This window comes from Numenius arquata, chromosome 18 (assembly GCF_964106895.1).
Source record: "Numenius arquata chromosome 18, bNumArq3.hap1.1, whole genome shotgun sequence".
Taxonomy (NCBI): Eukaryota; Metazoa; Chordata; class Aves; order Charadriiformes; family Scolopacidae; genus Numenius; species Numenius arquata.
In genome coordinates, this window is record NC_133593.1 from 1,103,353 (window position 1) to 1,121,349 (window position 17,997).

Here is a 17,997-nt window from a genome sequence, read left to right on the forward strand (position 1 = left end):
GGGACAGCCTGGGGACCCAGGGGGATGCGCATGCCCTGCCCCATAGTGACAGCCCAGGGACCCAGTGGGACAGCCATGCCCACCTGATGTCACCTGATGGTGACAGACCAAGGGATGAGAGGGATACCCATGTTGTGCCCCATGGTGACAGCCTGGGGTGGAAGGGGACACCCGTGTCCTGCCCACAGTGACACCTGGGGTGCTTGGGGACACCCATGTTCTGCCCATAGTGTCACTCAGGGTAGATGGAGACACCTGTGTCCTGCTCACAGCAACACCTGTGGTGGTTGGGGACACCTGCGCTCTGCCCACAGCAACAGGGGGGCAGCTGGGGACACCCATGTCCTGCCCACAGTGACACCTGGGGTGGTTGGGGAGACCTGTGTCCTCCCCACGGTGACACCAAGGGTAGATGGGGACACCCGTGCCATTCCCACAGTGAGAACCAGGGTGGATGGAGACACCCATGTCCTCCCCACGGTGACACCCAGAATAGATGGAGACACCCGTGTCCTGCCCATGGCGACAGCCATGGGGAGATGGGGACATCTGCGCCCTGCCCACAGTGGCAGTCCCGGGTGACTGGGGACACCTGCGTCCTGCCCACAGCAACACCCGGGGTGGTTGGGGACACCTGTGTCCTGCCCTTCATGACAGCAGGGGTGGTTGGGGACATCTGCCCCTCGCCCACAAGTGATGGCCTGGAGTAGATGGGGACACCCGAGGTAGATGGGGACACCCATGTCCTCCCCATGGCGGAGGAGGGGGGAGGGGAGACATGGGGAGATGGGGACACCTGCGCCCTGCCCACAGCGACACCCAGGGTAGCTGGGGACACGTGTGTCCTCCCCATGGTGACACCCGGGGTGGCTGGGGACACCCGTGCCGCCCCCACGGCGACACCCGGGGCAGATGGAGACATTCGTGTCCTGCCCAGGGCGACAGCCTGGTGTAGCTGGGGACACCAGTGTCCTCCCCACGGTGACACCCGGGGCGGTTCGAGACACCCGTGCCGTCCCCACGGCGACACCCCCAGCGCGTCCCCGCACCCCGGCCTTCCCCCGGCCCCGCCCTCATCCCGGAGCCCCGCCCCGGTCCTCCTGGCCCCGCCCCCGCCCCGGCCCCGCCCCTCCCGGCCCCGCCCCCTTTCCCGCGCCGGCGCCCTGCTCCCGCCGGGCCGTCCCCGCCCGCCGCCGGAGCCGCAGCGGCAGCGGCAGGGCCGGGGCCGGGCCGGGGGGGCCGGACCGGGAGCGGGAGCGGGGCGAGGGCAGGGCCTGGCCTGGCCTGGCGCGGCGCCGGGCAGCGCGGCTGCATGAGGTTGATGCTGCTCTGCTGCACCTGGAGGGACGAGCCTATGGGAGAGGACGAAGGTGCGTGACACCCTCCACCCCCCCGCTTTCCCCCGTGTCCCCCGCCTCTTGTCTGACTCAGCGCTTCCGCCGCCGCTGGGGCCCTGCGACCACCCCCCACCACCACCCCCGGCTCACCCGCACCCCCCGGCCAGCCTGCAGCCCCCCCTGCATCCCCACATCCCCCGCGCATCCCCCCCCATCCTCCCTTGCACCCCCACATCCCCCCTGCAGCCTCATCCTGCTTGCATCCTTCCCGCGCCCCCTCTGTACCCCTACATCCCCCCCTCCACCCCTACATCCTCCTCTGCAGCCCCTCCGCATCCCTCCTGCACCCTCATCCTGCCTGCATCCTTCCCGCACCCCTTCTGTACCCCTGCATGCTCCTCTGCACCCCCCATTTTGCTTGCATCCCCCCCGCACTCCTCATCCAGCCAGCATCCCCCCCGTACCCCCACATCACCCCTTGCACCTCTCAACCAGCCCAGATCACCCCCTGCAGCTGCCACAGCACCCTTCTTCTAGCCTGTATCCCTCTTGCACCCCCACATCTCCCCCTGCACCCCCTGTTCAGCCTGCATCTCCCCCCTGCAGCCTCCACTGCACCCCCTCTTCCAGCCTTCATCCCCCCACAGTCACAATGTGCATCCCCAAATCCCTCCACGCACCCCTCATTCATCCTGCATCCCTCTTGCACCCCCACATCCCCCCGGCACCCTTCATTCATCCTGCATCACCCCCTGCATCCTGCCTGCATCCCCCTTCCAGCCTGCGTCTCCTCTGAACCCCCAAAATCTCCCTCTGCACCTCCTTTTCAGCCTGCATCCCCCCTACATCCCCCTCTGCATTGCCATCCAGCCTGCACCCCCCTGCACTCCCAAATCTCCCCCATCCCCCCTGTCCAGCCTGCACCCCTGCCTGCATCCCCCCTGCACCCCCAAATCTCCCCCTATACCCCCTGTCCAGCCTGTATCACTGCCTGCATCCCCCCTGCACCCCCAAATCTTCCCCTATACCCCTGTCCAGCCTGTATCCCTGCCCATGTCCCCCCTGCACCCCCAAATCTTCCCCTATACCCTCTGTCCAGCCTGTATCCCTGCCCGTGTCCTCCCTGCACCCCGAAATCTTCCCCTATACCCTCTGTCCTCCCTGCACCCCCCGGCACCCCTGAATCTCCCCCTATCCCCCCTGTCCAGCCTGCATCCCTGCCTGCACCCTGCCTGCACCTCCACATCTCCTCCTGTACCCCCTGTCCAGCCTGCATCCCTCCTGCACCCCCAAATCTCCCCCTGTCCCCCCTGCCCAGCCCGTATCTCTGCCTGCACCTCCACATCCCCTCCTGCACCCCCTGTCCAGCCTGCATCCCCTCCTGCATCCCTGCCTTCACCTCCCATCCCCCCTGCACCCCGAGAGCTCCCCCTGCACCTCCCATTGAGCCTGCATCTCCCCCTGCAACCCCACGTTCCCCTTCTGCACCCCCCATGTCCCCCTACTGCACCCCATCCAGTCTGTACTCCCATCCCCCTGCACCCCCACACCCTCCTCCAGCTTGCATTCCTGCCTGCACCCCACAAACACCCAGATATCCCTCCTTGCACCCCCATATCCCCCCACACCCTCTATGCCTCTTGCCTCCTTCCCTGCACCCCCACATCCCTACTGTGCCTCCCATCCACCCTGCACCCCCCGGACCCCTCATCCCTCCCCGCACCCCCAGTACCTCTGCAGCCGTCCTGCATCCCTCTCCTCCCTCCCTGCACCCCCATGTCCTCCTGCTGCACCCCTTCTGTGCCCTTGCACCCCTTGCCATCCTGCAGTCCCCCATCCTGCACCCCTCTGTGTCCCCCCATGCCCCCTGCATCCCCCAGCACCCGTTCTGCACCCTTCCTTGTCCCCCGACGTCCCCTGCATCCCCCAGCACCCGTTCTGCACCCCTCTGTGTACCCCCACCTCCCCTGCATCCCCCAGCACCCGTTCTGCACCCCTCCTTGTCCCCCCACCTCCCCTGCATCCCCCAGCACCCGTTCTGCACCCCTCTGTGTACCCCCAGCACCCGTTCTGCACCCCTCCTTGTCCCCCCACCTCCCCTGCATCCCCCAGCACCCGTTCTGCACCCCTCTGTGTCCCGCCACACACTTTATGTCCCACTGGATCCCTCCTTTACACCCCTTCCATCCTACACCCCTTCATTCGCCGCCCCAGCACCCATCCTGTGCCCCCCTTGCGCCCATCCTGCACCCCTTCATCCCCCCCAGCACCCCTCCTGCACCTTTCTGTGTCCATCCATGCACTTTATCTCCCACTGGATCCTTCCTTTACACTCCTTCCATCCTGCGCCTCTTCACCTCCCCCCACACCCATCCTGCACCCCTTCATCACCCCTTCACACCCCCTGTACCCTCCCTGCCCCCGTCCTGTCCCCCTTTGTATCCCCATGCACCCTGTGTCCCCCAGCACCCGTCTCACGCCCTTCTGTGTCCCTCCACACGCTTTATGTCTCACTGGATCCCTTCTTTGCACCCCCCACACCCCCATCCTGCACCCCTCCATGCACCCTGCACCCCCCTGCACCCATCGTGCACCCCTTCAACCCCCCCCCATCCTGCACTCTTGTACCCATCCCTGTCCCCATCCTTTACCCCCCTGCACACTCTGCACCCCTCTTTACCCTTCCATTCACCCTTCACCCCCCCAGCACCCATCCTGCACCCCTTCATCCCCCCTGCACACTCTGCACCCCTCTGTACCCCTCCATTCACCCTTCACCCCCCCAGCACCCATCCTGCACCCCTTCATCCCCCCTGCACACTCTGCACCCCTCTGTACCCCTCCATTCACCCTTCACCCCCCCAGCACCCATCCTGCACCCCTTCATCCCCCCTGCACACTCTGCACCCCTCTGTACCCCTCCATGCACCTTTCACCCCCCCAGCACCCAACCTTCCACCTTGTATCCCTCCCGGCACCCATCCTGCACCCCGTCGACCCCCCTCCACCAGTGGGTCCCCCCTGACCCTGCTCCTCTGGAGCACCCAGCCCCCCCTCCATCCCCAGCCTCTCTGTGTCCCCCAAACATCCGTCCTGCCCCTCAGCACCCTGCCGTGTCCCCAGCCCCCCCATCGCCCCTGCACCCCCCGACCTGCCTGTCCCCTGTGCTGGCCCAACCCTGTGCCCCCTCCAGCACCTCCGTGGGACACCCTGGGGTCCCCAACGCTACCCGCTGCCCCCCCCCAGCCTCCCTGTGTCCTCCCCCCACCCCCGTGGGCACCCAGCACCCCCTGGTGACAGTCACAGCAGTGCCCCCTGGCACAACACAGGCCCCTTGTCCTGTCCCCAGGCTCCGGGACATCAGTGCCACCACCTTGTCCCCGTTCCACAGGGGGGGGTGGAAATTCATCACCCTCTGCAGAGGGATTTAATCCCGGGGGGAAGTGCCAGGGTGCTGCTGTGGGGAAGATGGGGACAGCCAGCAGGGTGACAGCCCTGTCCCTCTTGTGTCCTCCCCCTCCACGCAGGGACCGACCTGCCGGTGTGTGCGAGCTGCGGGCAGGGCATCTACGATGGGCAGTACCTGCAGGCGCTGAACGCCGACTGGCACGCTGACTGCTTCAGGTGGGAGCCCGCCGTCCCGCCGCCATGGCATCGGGGACCGCGGGATGGCATCGGGAACACCGGGATGCTCCGTGGGGATGGGGATAGCGGACCCCCCCACCGTGGCTGCGTGGGGCAGCGGGGTGCAGGCAGGGCTCGGCGGGTGATGCCCAGCCTGCCGGAGGGTGCCTGCACCCCGCTGTCCCCCCACGCTGTCCCTTCCTGCCCGGTGACAGTGACGGGGCGTGCGGGGCTGATGTCACCCGTCCCCCACCCGCCCCGTTTCCTCTTTCACTCGCGCCCTCCCGGCAGCTCGAGCCGTGGGAGCCCCGAGGAGGAGGAAGGTCCCGAGTTGGGGGGTGGAAGGGGGCGGCTGGGACCTGGCGGGGGTCCCCGTGGGGCTGGTGGTGCGGGGGGTGGTGGGGGACCGGGGCGGTGTCCCCCCATCCCGAGGAGGATGCTGGCGGCGGTGCTGAGGAAGAGCTGTGTCCTGAGCGCCGGAGCCAAGTGAGTGGGAGTGGGTCGGGCCGGACTCTGCACCCCCCCGGACCCCCGGGGTGCTCTGCCTGTGTCTGTGGGTCCCGAGGTCCTCTGCCTGTGTGTGTCCCCGGGGTGCTCTGCGTGTCCCCCCCCCTCCGTGCTCGGTTCCCCCCCTCCCTGGGCCATCAGCCCCAGCAAAACCACTGCGGGGGCCGCAGCTGGATCCGGTTCCCCCCCCCACCCCCACGGGAGACCGGCTTCCGGCAGCCCTGGCCTCGCTGGTTCAAAAGCCTTCCTCTCTCCCTCCTCCTCCTCTCTCCGCCCCCCCCTCCTCCCCCCCCCCATCTCCCCCTCGCCCCTTGCAGCCGTGGAAGGAGCGTGGGTCTCAGCGCGGTCACGCGTGGGAGGAGGAGGGACGAGGCCGCCCCCCCTCGGGGCGCCGCGGGGCGGAGGGGGTTAAGGGGGCGGGGCCGCGCGGTGTCGTCGTCCCGTCACCCCCCCATCCTCCACAGCCACCCACCCCCCCCCCCCCCCACCAAGGTCTGGGGAGGCTTCGGGCTGCGGAGTCCTCCCGCAGTGACGTCATGGGGTGGGGAAATTCCGCGCCGTGACGTCACGCCTCTCTGGTATTCCACCTGCGCGCGGCGCCCGCCCCCGGCTTGGGGGGGGTCGGGGGGGGGGGGGGGGTGTTGGTGCGAGGGGACTGCGGCAGTGCCCGTGCACCCCCCCTTCCCCCCAGCAACCCCCATTGCAGCGTCAACCCCGCGCCCCCCCCCTACAGAACCCACCCCCCCTACAGCACCCCCTGGAGCACCCCCCACCCCCCCCCCACGCACTCTCTTGCACAGCACCCCCTGCACCTGCCTGTGCACCCCCAAAACTCACAGCCCCCTCCACCCCCCCCCGGTCCCTGCACCCCCCCCGTCTCCCTGTCCCAGAGCACCCCCTGCACCCCCACCCCTCCCCACCCCCCACATTGCAGGTCTGTCCCCCACACCCCGTTTGCAGCACCCAGAGCGTTGCACCCCCAAGGCTGCCATGTCCGTGACCAGGGTGGCATGTCCGTGACCAGGGTGGCATGTCCCTCTGTCTGTGACCAGGGTGGCATGTCTGTGACCAGGGTGGCATGTCCCTCTGTGTGTCTGTGACCAGGGTGGCACGTCCCTCTGTCCGTGACCAGGGTGGCATGTCTGTGACCAGGGTGGCACGTCCCTCTGTCCGTGACCAGGGTGGCATGTCCGTGACCAGGGTGGCACGTCCCTCTGTGTGTCTGTGACCAGGGTGGCACGTCCCTCTGTCTGTGACCAAACTGGCATATCCCTGTGTCCACGACCAGGGTGACACATTTGTGACTAGGCTGGCATGTCCCTCTGTGTGCCCATGTCCCTGCAAGGCTGGCACCTCCTTCCCCATGCCTGTCCCTGCCCAGTGTCCCTTACCCTGTCCACCCTGGTGTCCCTGCATGTCCCCACGTCGCCAGCCTGCAGTGCCACCCTGGGGACGGTGACACATAGATGCGGTGGCCCTGCAGCAGAGTAGGAAACGGGGGAAGCAGCTCGCACAGAGCACCGTGGGATGGATGGGCACTGGCTGCCCCCCCGGGGTGACGGTAGGGACATGATGATGGTGGGGACATGGTGACGAGGGGGTCCCCTGCCACAGGTGCTGCGAGTGCGGGGCCTCCCTGTCCCACCAGTACTACGAGAAGGATGGGCGCCTGTACTGCAAGAAGGATTACTGGGCGCGCTTTGGGGAGCTCTGCCACGGCTGTTCCGAGCAGATCACCAAGGGGCTGGTCATGGTGAGCACCGGGGGGGTCCCCAAGGTTCCCCAGGGGGACACACACAGCCCTGACCCACAGCTGAGCTCCTTGGGAAGGGGGTGAGGTGGGGAGGGGGTGTAGGTCCCCAGCACAGGTTGGGCTCCGGGGGTGACAAGGGGTCTCCTCTGCCTTTTAGGGAGACATGGGGAGTGTGTGTGTCCCATGTTGGGGCTGGGGGAGGCTCAGCGTGGTGGGGAGATGTCCCTGCAGCTGTCCCCAACCCGGTGGCATGACTGTCCCCTGCCATACCATGGCTCAGCCTGGCCTTCCTTCGGCCCTGGTGCACCCATGGGTGCTCCCAGCACCATCCGAGCCCCAGACGCCTGGGTCCCTGGGGCTGATGGCATCTGCCCGCAGGTGGCTGGGGAGCAGAAGTACCACCCCGAGTGCTTCAGCTGCCTCAACTGCCGCACCTTCATCGGGGACGGGGACACCTACGCGCTGGTGGAGCGCTCCAAGCTCTACTGGTATGTCCCAGCCTGGGTGGGCGGATGGTGAGGGGAGGGACGTGTTCCCTGGCACCCCCTAACCCACCCGCCTCCTCCCGGCCCCACAGTGGCCACTGCTATTACCAGATGGTGGTGACACCGGTCATCGAGCAGATCCTGCCGGATTCGCCAGCTTCCCGCATCCCGCACACCGTCACGCTCGTCTCCATCCCTGCCTGCTCCGACGGCAAACGTGGCTTTTCCGTCTCCATCGACCAGGGCTGCGGCACCGAGCACCCCCGCACTGTCCGCGTCCGAGAGTGCGTCTGTGTCCCCCCTGCCACCGTCCCCTCCTCGGGTTGAGGGCATCCCGTGTCCCCTTCTGCTGCTGGGATCCACCCCGCAGAGCCGTTTTGGGGCGGGAGGGTGAGGGATGGGGCTGGTGTGCCCCCATCAGCTGGGGGTGGCCAGAGGGGACTGTGGTGGCGTGTCCCCAACTGCTGGGGGTGGTTTGTGGGGACCGTACTGGTGTGTCCTTGGCCATCAGGGTGGCTTGGGTGTTTCCCATCTGTCAAGGTGGGCTGTGGGGACCGGGCTGGTGTGTCCCTGCCATGGGATGCTTGGGTTGGCTGATGGGTACTGGTCCAGCATGTCCCCATCCAGGAGTGGTGACTCGTGAGCAGCGTGCCTGTGTGTCCCCATCTGGTAGGGGTGATCTGTGGGCAGCGTGCCTGCATGTCCCCAACTAGCAGAGGTGACTCATGGATACCGTGACTGCGTGTCCCCATCCTGGAGGGGTGACTCGGGGGTACCACGACAGCATGACATCAAGCAAGGGTGGCTTGTGGGCAGCTTGCCTGCATGTCCCTGACTAGCAGGGGTGGCTCGTGGGTACCCCATCCAACAAGGGCAGCGTGCCTGCATGTCCCCAGCTGGTAGGGGTGGCCTGTGGGCAGCTCTCCTGCACCTCCCCGTTTCACAGGGGTGACTCGTAGGTACCATGACAGCATGTCCCCATCTCGGAGGTGACTTGCAGGGGATGTCACGGCCTGTCCCCATTGGCTGGGGGTGGCTCGTGGGCAGTGTTCCGGCACATCCCCACCCGTGATGGTGTCAGGGGGCTGACCCCTGCTGCCTGCGGGCCCCACAGGGTAGATCCAGACTGCATCAGCCCTGACATGAAGAACTCCATCCACGTTGGCGACCGCATCCTGGAGATCAACGGCACCCCCATCGGCCATGTCCCCCTGGATGAGGTACACCCCCCTCTGGGGTGCCCCCTGAACCAGCACCCTCCTTTTCCCCCCAAAACCACCCCTGCCGTCCTTTTCTGCCCCCAGATCGACCTGTTGATTCAGGAGACCAGCCGCCTGCTCCAGCTGACCATCGAGCACGACCCTCATGAGCCCCTTGCCCATGAGCCAGGGCTTGCCTGCAGCCCCCTGCCCGCCACCTGCAGCCCCCTGCGCTCCCCAGCCCCCCTACCCTGCACGGAGCCCATCGCCATGCGCCAGCGGACTGTCACGTAAGGCCACCAGGTCACCCCCCTCTCCCTTTGGGGTCCCTCCGTGGGGTTGACCTTCTGTCCCTCTGTCTGTGCATCCCGCAGGAGGAGCTGCAGCACGGACAAGTCCCCGGGCTCAGGCTCGGTGGGCTCGCCTGCGTCCCAGCGCAAGGACATCGGTCGCTCCGAATCATTGCGCGTCGTCTCCCGTGCCCATCGCATCTTCCGCCCTTCTGACCTGATCCACGGCGAGGTGCTGGGCAAGGGCTGCTTTGGCCAGGCCATCAAGGTGGGGCTGGGTGGCCACAAGTGTCACGAGCGTGAGGGTCTCAGCTCCTTGGGATGGAGCAGGGGGGTATTGTCTTACCCGGGGTGTCCCCAGAGGTGGGGGTGGCAGCGGGGAGCTGTGGCTCAGTCTCTGCCCTCCCTGCCAGGTGACACATCGGGAGACAGGTGAGGTGATGGTCATGAAGGAGTTGATCCGCTTTGATGAGGAGACGCAGAGGACCTTCCTCAAAGAGGTGAGCATCCCCTTTCTTTGATCCCCCTGGTTTGCAGTGGGACACGAGGGATGGGGCTGTCCCATCCTGTCCCCCACCCCACATGGAATGCTGGGCATGACATCTGGAGCAGGGCTGGCCAGACACCATGGGGTGCAGGCAGCCCTGCCTGTTTCATGGAGCACATGTGGGCAGCAGGTTTGCCCGGGTGGGTGCTGGGTGCCTCAGGGTGTTACAGGCATGGGGGGGGTCCTGCAGGTGAAGGTGATGCGCTGCTTGGAGCACCCCAACGTGCTGAAGTTCATCGGGGTGCTGTACAAGGAGAAGAGGCTCAACTTCATCACGGAGTACATCAAAGGGGGCACCTTGAGGGGTCTCATCAAGAGCATGGTGAGCACTGGGGGGGAGCAGGTCAGCCCCAGTGGGGACCCGTCTCCTTTCTCCTCTTCTCTGGCAAATCCCCCCTCCTGCCCCCAGGACAGCCACTACCCCTGGAGCCAGCGGGTCAGCTTCGCCAAGGACATCGCTGCCGGCATGGTGAGTGCTGCCAGGGGATGGGTGGGTGGGATGGGTGCTGGTGTGTGGGGGACCATGGGGTTGGGGTGCCCCCCTGCTCTCAGCCCATCCTTCCCTCAGGCCTACCTCCACTCCATGAACATCATCCACCGTGACCTCAACTCTCACAACTGCCTTGTGCGGGAGGTGAGTCCCACCTCGGTGGTGTCCTCCCCAGCCCAGGTGATGGTCTTAGACCCCCATGTGGCTCTCCCCCACCTCACTCCTCTCCATCCACCCAGAACAAGAGTGTGGTGGTGGCCGATTTTGGGCTGGCACGGCTGATGGTGGATGAGAAGAACCAGCCTGAACATCTCAAGAACCTGAAGAAACCGGACCGGAAGAAGCGGTACACGGTGGTGGGGAACCCATATTGGATGGCCCCCGAGATGATCAATGGTGAGCCTGGTTGCAGTGCTGGGAGAGGGTACATGGCCAGCCAGGGCTCTGTCCTCAAGCAGGAGACACTTGGTGGGGCAGGGACAGGACATGCAGCATGGCCTTACCCATCTCTCCCCACAGGGAGGAGCTACGATGAGAAGGTGGATATATTCTCCTTCGGCATCGTCCTGTGCGAGGCAAGTAATGTGGGGGTTGGGGTCTTCCCATTGGGTTTGGGGTCCTCACTGGGGTTGAGGCCTCCAGCTGAGGTCTCCCCATTGGGGTTGGGGTCCTCAATGAGGCTGAGGTCTCCAGTTGAGGTGTCTCTGTCGGGCTTGGGGTCTCCCCTTCGGTTGAGACCTCCAGTTGAGGTCTCCCTATTGGGGCTGAGGTCTTCCATTGGGTTTGAGGTCCTCACTGGGGTTGAGGTCTCCCCTTGGGGTTCTCATTGGGTTTTGGTTCCCCTCCTGGGGCTGAGCCCACTCCTCCTGCTCTACCCCAGATCATCGGCCGGGTGAGCGCTGACCCTGACTACCTGCCCCGCACCACCGACTTTGGCCTCAACGTCAGAGGCTTCCTGGACCGCTACTGCCCCCCCGCCTGCCCCCCCAGCTTCTTCCCCATCGCCGTCTGCTGCTGTGACCTGGACCCTGAGAAGCGGTGAGTGGTTGGGGTCCCTCCTGGAGGACCACTGGGGCTGGTGGGGGGGCTGCTATGGAGGTGGGGGGACACACGGGGCCAGCGGAGCTGCCATGTGTCCCCCCTTCTCGCCCAGGCCGTCCTTCGGCAAGCTGGAGCAGTGGCTGGAAACCCTCCGCATGCACCTGGAGATCCATCTGCCGCTGAGCTCCCAACTGGAGCAACTGGACCGAGCCTTTGGGGAGACACACCGGCGGGGCGAGGGCGGGCTGCCCACAGCCCCCCGATAGAGACCCACCCACCTGCACCCCCTCTGAAGCCGCTGAAGGGAGAAGGAGCTGCACCCACCGCCAGCATCTCTTCTGGCTGCCACCACCACCCCCGGGGCTGGATCCCGGGGGCTCCCCGGATGAGCCCCCCCACCCCGTCTCCTCTGCACGGGCTGCCCTCACCCTCCCTGGGAGCTGGCTCTCCCCTGTGCATCCCCCTTTCCCCCCCCCCCCCCATAGCTCTTGCCCCCAGGACATGCCCAGCTGGCCACACCGTGGGGACCATCCCCATTGTCCCCAAGTCCCCCCGCCCCGGCTCGCTTTGCCTTTGCACGCCCGGGGGCTGCGTGGCTGCAGCACCCCCCCGAGCCCCGGGGGCTCCCCCCGTACAGAGCCGCGGCCTCGCGGCGGTGCCTTGGCTTTCCGTGAACTTGCACTGCGACAGGAGGGACACCCCGGTTCCTTCGGGGGGTGGGGGGTGTACATGGCCCATGGCCCCCCCCGGGGGAACACAGGTCCCGGGGCAGCCTTGTAGCAATGCCCTCGTCCTCGGCCGGACCCTCTCACGCTGCTTCTACCGGCACCCCGGGCTCGGGGGGCTGCCGGCACCCCCGGCCGAGCGAGGGGGCCGTGGTGGGGACACACAAACACCCCCGTGGCATGGGGACAAGTACGTAGCGGTCCCCGCTGCCCCCACGTCCCTGCTGCCTGTGCTAATCCGTGACCGCGCATCCCTGGGGACAGCGCCAGGTGGTCCAGAGGGATGCGGGGATGCGGCTCGTCTCGGTCCCCTTGACCTGGGGTGGTTGGGGGAAGGGGGTTGCGCCACGCGGTGCTTTTCATGCTCTTTATTCAGGTTCATTTTTCTGTAAGATATTTAAAGAGAAGAGTTTGTATTATTTTTTCATACGACGTAGCGTTTGCCATTTGTCACTGCCTCGGTTCTGCTTTCCCGAAGGGATGAAACTGTGAAGCCTCTCCGCGCACTTTTGCCCGGGAAGTCCAAGGCGACGTCCTCTCCGGAGGTGGGAAGGGAGCTCAAACTGTGATGTACCCCGAGCCGTGAGTCAATAAATCCTTCCCTGCTCGCTGCCCGGCCTGCTTGGGAATCGCTCGCCTCCCCCGGGGGGGGCTGGCGGCTCTTGGGGAAACTGAGGCAGGAGGGGCTGGACCCTCTGCTGGGGGCCGTGCAGTGGCACTGGGCTCGGTGGCATCCCCCCATCTCGGTCACCCCTGTGGTGGCAGTGCTGTTGTCTACCCTTTGTGCTGTTCCCGCCCCATTGTGGGTTTCCCCCCCACCAGCCCTGGGGCTGATGCCACCATCCCTGGCTGGGCCCCCACAACTCCCAAGCCCCGTGTCCCCTCCCCACCTGCCGTGTCCGTTGTCACCCCACGCGATGGCAGAGCCCAGGGTGGAGCTGCTTTGTGCGCCGTGGAGCAGCTTTACTTTCGATGTAAGACAAAGCCCAGGGGACAGCGAGGTGGCCCATGACCCGCGCAGTGGTGGCCCATGGTCATCCCGTGCTGTCCCTCTGTCCTCGTCACCTTCCTAAACCAAATTAAGGTCCCCAACGTGGGGTATCTCCACCCTCAGAGGGGTTCGAGCTTTGTCCAGAGAAAATCTGGACCCCAAGGAGCTTGTGGGACATGACAGGGAAGGGACTGGGGGATGTCCCCAGGGATGCTGCAGCTGGGCGAGGAGGGGAGGGGACAATGCATTCCAAAGGGGTCCCCGGATCCAGGCTGGACCCCCCCATCGGGAAAACCTTGTGGCTTATTGCTCTGGGGATGCTCAGCCTCAGCATGGGGGGCTCGGGGAGGTTGGGGAGGTGACAGTGGCTCTGTTTCCCCCTGGGCTGGCTCCTTTGTCTGACTGCCTGTCCCACATCACCCTGGTGAAGGGACAAGGGCAAACACCCTGCCAGGGTCGTGGTGCTGTCACGGCACCCTTGGTGACATCACACCATGCTGGTTCCTTGCTCTGGGAGCAGGACACCATTGCTCCCCAGGAACATCGGGGTGGTGGGGGCTCTCACCCCTGGGAAACACCATGGTCCCCAAGTCCCCCCTGCCACAGGAGGGCAGGACCCCAAGGGACGCCCAGCCCAGTAGTGGGAGCCCCCCATCCCCATGGGACCCCCAGTTCCCCCACAGCTCCTCACCCAGCTGGATGGAGCTGCTGAGCGGGATGTGGCTGGTGCAGCCAGTGCCATCAGGCCACTTGCTGGTGGCCCTGCAGAGGACCCTTGCTGCCGGGCAAGGGAAGATCCAGGCGAGAGCTGGCGACCGGCCACGGCAGGGCCAAAGCGGTGGCCACTCAGTCACCCCCATGACCACCAACTCATCCCAGAGCAAGCCATCGTCTGGAAGCTCCCTCTCACCAGGCAGGGAGGCGGCCCCAACACAGCCCCAGTGGCCTCATGCCACAGCTGTCACCCACCCAAAGCCCCCCCAGGGGAGGGTGCAGCACCCTGTGTCCAAATCCAGCCACCGGCGCGTGCGGCACCCGGTGGCAGCCTGGCAGGGCTCCTGGCCACCACAGCCCTCCCCTGACGCCAGGGTAGGGGGCTCAACACCCCTGCTCCCAACACCCAGCTGTATCCTCCAGCCGTCACCTCCCAGCAGGGACAAGGGCACCCAGACCAAGCCGCAGGCCACCGAGAGCTGCCCCCATGCCCCCTCTGCACCCCAGGGTCCCACTGTGTCCCCATGCGAGGTGGTCCCCAGCGATATCCCCAGCAGGGCTCTGCCCAAGCTCGACCCCGACTCGGTGTGGTGGCCCTTGCTGCAGGCGGGCAGCCAGGTGTCCCCAGGTCCCACATCCCCTCTGTCAGGCCAACAGCCCGAGGTGGTGGCCGAAGGCACCCGTGACTCTGGCAAGGACACAGCTGAGCCAGAGCTGCTCGGCAGAGCCTCTCCCACCATCCCCCCACACAAGGCCCAGACCAAGAGCTCCAGCTGCGATGATGAAGATGAGCCATCACCCGCCAGGTTTATCACCTTCTTCGTGGGTAAGTTTGGGTGATGGCGTGGGAGGGAGAGCATGGCTTCCCCTGGCATCTCAGCAGGGTGGGCTCTGGTGCTGAGGGGACCCTCCTGCGGGGACAGTGGCTGCCTGCGGGCAGGGGGGTGATGGGCAGTAGGGTGCTCAGGAGGCTTGAAGGGATGTGCAAAGACAAGAGGTGCTAGGGGTCTGGTCAAGGCACCCAGCTCCATAGGGATGTCTGGAGCTGGAGAGAAGGGTGCTGGGATCCCATCAGGGTGCCCAGCTCCGTAGGGATGTCTGGAACTGGAGAGAAGGGTGCTGGGATCCCATCAGGGTGCCCAGCTCCATAGGGATGTGGGGAGCTCAAGAAGGGTCACTGGGGTCCAGTGTGGTGCCCAGCACCATAGGGACATGGGCAGCTGGAGAAGGGTTATTGGGGTCTAGACAGGGTGTCCGGCTCCATAGGGCCTTGGGGACAGGTCCCCATCCTTGGCTGCAGGAAGGCTCACCCACACTAGAGGATCTTCTGGCAGGAGGTGGCAGTGGGGACCTCTGGAGCTCTTTCTACCATGTTTCTGTGGCTCTGCCCGTTGCTGCTTTGGGCAGAGGCCGGACTAGAGCTGACCCGAGACCTCTCCTGTCCTACACCTGTCTGATCCACCATCCTATGCCTGGTGCCTTGCCCTGGAGGGTCTCCATTGTGGTTGGCACTGTCCTCAGAGCAACCATTTGTCCCCTGAGCAGAGCATCTATCCTTCCAGCTCAGGACTGGGGACTTTGCATGGTCCAGGAGCAGCTTGAGCCCTCCTTCACTGATGTGGGCAGAGCAGTGTCACTGTCACAGCCCTATGTCCCCCCTGCAGCAGCCTGGGACAGGAGCCACCTCCTCGGGTTGCGCATGTCACCAGGACCTGGTGGCTCCATGGGGCAAATCCAGACCCCAGAAACCCCAGTGGGGCACCGAGGATGATGCTGGTGGTTTGGTACCCACCCGCCTCAGTTTCCCCTCCTGCTGGGGCTGGATGTGGGGATGGGAAGAAGGGGCTGTTTCTCCAGCTCCCTGTGTTGTGTGTCCCCCCTAGAAGGGTCTGATGAAAGACCGACATCCTCTGGTCCCTGAAGGGTGATGCGTGCCCTGGGCAAAGCTGGGCAGCGAAACCCAGGGGGCCCACACATTGCCCCCTCAATTGCTGGCAGTTTTTGTAGGGTCTACATAAATGTGGCATTTTTAAACCAGCACCAGGGATGCTGCTCTTCCGTGCTTCCCTGCAGTATCGCTGCCTTCCCCGATGCCCCACCTGCCAAATGGGGACACATGGGTCCCCTCCCTGACCCGGCTGGTGATCGTGGGGGGGACACAAGGACCTGGGGGTGGGAGACAGCCGGGGGGCAGGGGGGCACTGGAAAACCTCAGTTGCTTCTGATGGGAAAACTTGTTTCTCCTCGGTCCCGCTGCTGTCCTCCACTGGCTCCGGTGCGAACCCCTTCCCGGGTGCAGCTCTGGAGGAGGAGGTAAGCGATGGGCTGGGGGGGGAGCTTGGGGTAACACTGGGGCACTCCTAATTTCCCCAGTGCCACCAGGTCCCCAGGCCTGGCACCAGAGATGGGCAGCATCAGCCAGTGCATGTTTTGCAAAGGGTTTGCTGGGACTGGTGACGTGTGATGAGTTGTGGGAGGGCTCAGTGGGGGGAGGGCCACAGGGCAGGAGGCTTGGGCTGTGCAGTGGCTTGGGGTGGGACCTCCTCCTGGGCTTGTGGATTTGGATGGCTGTGACTCTCTGTCCCCACTGCTGTGCCGCTATCCCATGGAGCTCACCCTGTGAGGGGCTGGCACCGGCTGGGCAGGGGGGACTGTGGCCCCCAACAGCCCCCAGACCCCCCCTACCACCATCAGGGACTGGAGCTACCTGGGGAGGGGCAGCCTTGGGGGGCTTAAAGCAAGATGGGGTGACCATGGCGCAAGGGTCTGGGGGGCTGGGAGACCCCAGAACGTGGGTTTAGGAGGCTGGGAGACCCTGGCATGGAGGTTTAGAATTTGGGGAACCCCAAATTTGCATTTGGGGCTCTTTGCTGCCCTGCAGGGGTCTGGCACGGGATACAGCCCAGGCTCTGCTCATGGCCAAAAGGCAGGAATCAAACCCCAGGCTTTTGGGGTGCCAAAGACCATCAGCCCACCTGGACCCTGTGGTCAGGATGGCTGGAGCAGATCTCGGGGGGCACCATGGGGTGCACAGTGTGGCTTATCCTCTCCGTGCTGGGAAAAAATGAGTTTATTCCCAGCTCGGGGGCTGTTTGGCTGCTTCAGAGATGGGAAAGTGCAGCCTCCCTGCCCGGCTGCCGCCTCTGTCTGTCCTTCAGGGTGGTTTTTGGGGTGGACCCTGTGGGGTTTTGTCCCCTGGGACATTTTATCTGGAGCAGCGGTGAGGTGCTCCGCTCTGGCCAGCATTCCTCGGCCCGGCCTCCGTGCTGGGAAGGCCCCAAAACTGGACCCGTTGCAATAGAAAGAGCTAAAAATAGCGGTTCTCACGGCAGATGCAGAAAAGCATCCGAATATGCGGCCTCTGAACCTGCCAGCAGCCGAGGACGGGGCTGACCCCCCAGCCCCCTCCCATGCCCGGCAGCCACCCTGCAGCCTCTACCACCCCTAATCTTCCCCTACTGACCCCCCCTTTAAGTTCCCCCCGCCCTGTGCATAGCCACAAGGACCCGCCTTGACGCTGGGGCAATGCTGGGTATAGGCGGGGGGGGGGGACGGACAGGCAGCCCCCGGGCGCAGGCAGTGAGGACGCAAGGGGTTAACCTCCCCACGCCCGCCGGATGCAGCATCCTGGGCTGGGCTCTTTCCATCTTGTTTTGGTTTGGAGGAATAAAAGCTTTGGCAGCCTCCTTGCCGCTTCCCAAAATAACTCAGCCTCCCGTGGTAATTATAGAGCTCTGGTCCCCGGTAGCCACTTGCCGTGGCTTCTCGGCCCTGCTGTGCCATGCCGGGACCTGATAACGCTGCTGCCAGCCGGGGCGAGGGAGACCCGGGGTACCTCAGGGACCTCTCGAGCAGCGCCAGCCTCCCTCGGTGTCACCGTCGTCGCTCCCCTTGCGTCATACGCCGGTCAAGAAAAATACAACCCCTTGCATCCCCCCCTCCCGCTCCACAGCTGATCCCTTCAGCTTTTAATGCTCTATTTAAAGCCCGGGCTGCAGCTCGCCAGCCTCCGTGGGCACTGGGCTACTGGAGAGAGGCCATGACAAACCAGCAGCTGCTCCAGGCTGTGCCCGCTGGCACGGCTGAGAACTCCTAGCTCATCACAGCAGTGCCCAACCTGGCTGCCCTCCCGCCCCCTGTGGGGCTCAGCGCTGCTCCTTGAAGGGCAGGGAGAGCCGGGGCTGAGCTCCTGGAGCCCCTGAGTCTGTAATCCCCAGTAATCTCAGAGGAAAGCGCTTGCTGCGCGGATTAGAGATGCAAAGAGCCCCCCTCACCTGCCTGCCCCTGCCTGCTC

General features: G+C 65.4%; 1 protein-coding gene across 1 annotated transcript; it reads left to right on the forward strand.

Moving 5' to 3' along the window:
* Positions 1-1,312: 1,312 nt before the first annotated feature.
* On the forward strand, positions 1,313-11,539 carry LIMK1 (LIM domain kinase 1). Its single transcript, XM_074160609.1, has 17 exons — positions 1,313-1,370; positions 4,865-4,972; positions 5,375-5,447; positions 7,083-7,221; positions 7,600-7,709; positions 7,799-7,990; positions 8,821-8,926; positions 9,011-9,195; positions 9,280-9,463; positions 9,609-9,695; positions 9,933-10,064; positions 10,152-10,211; positions 10,311-10,376; positions 10,472-10,628; positions 10,752-10,807; positions 11,113-11,270; positions 11,386-11,539. The coding sequence occupies exons 1-17, from the start codon at positions 1,313-1,315 to the stop codon at positions 11,537-11,539; spliced, it is 2,025 nt and encodes a 674-aa protein (XP_074016710.1).
* The last annotated feature ends 6,458 nt before the right edge of the window (positions 11,540-17,997 follow it).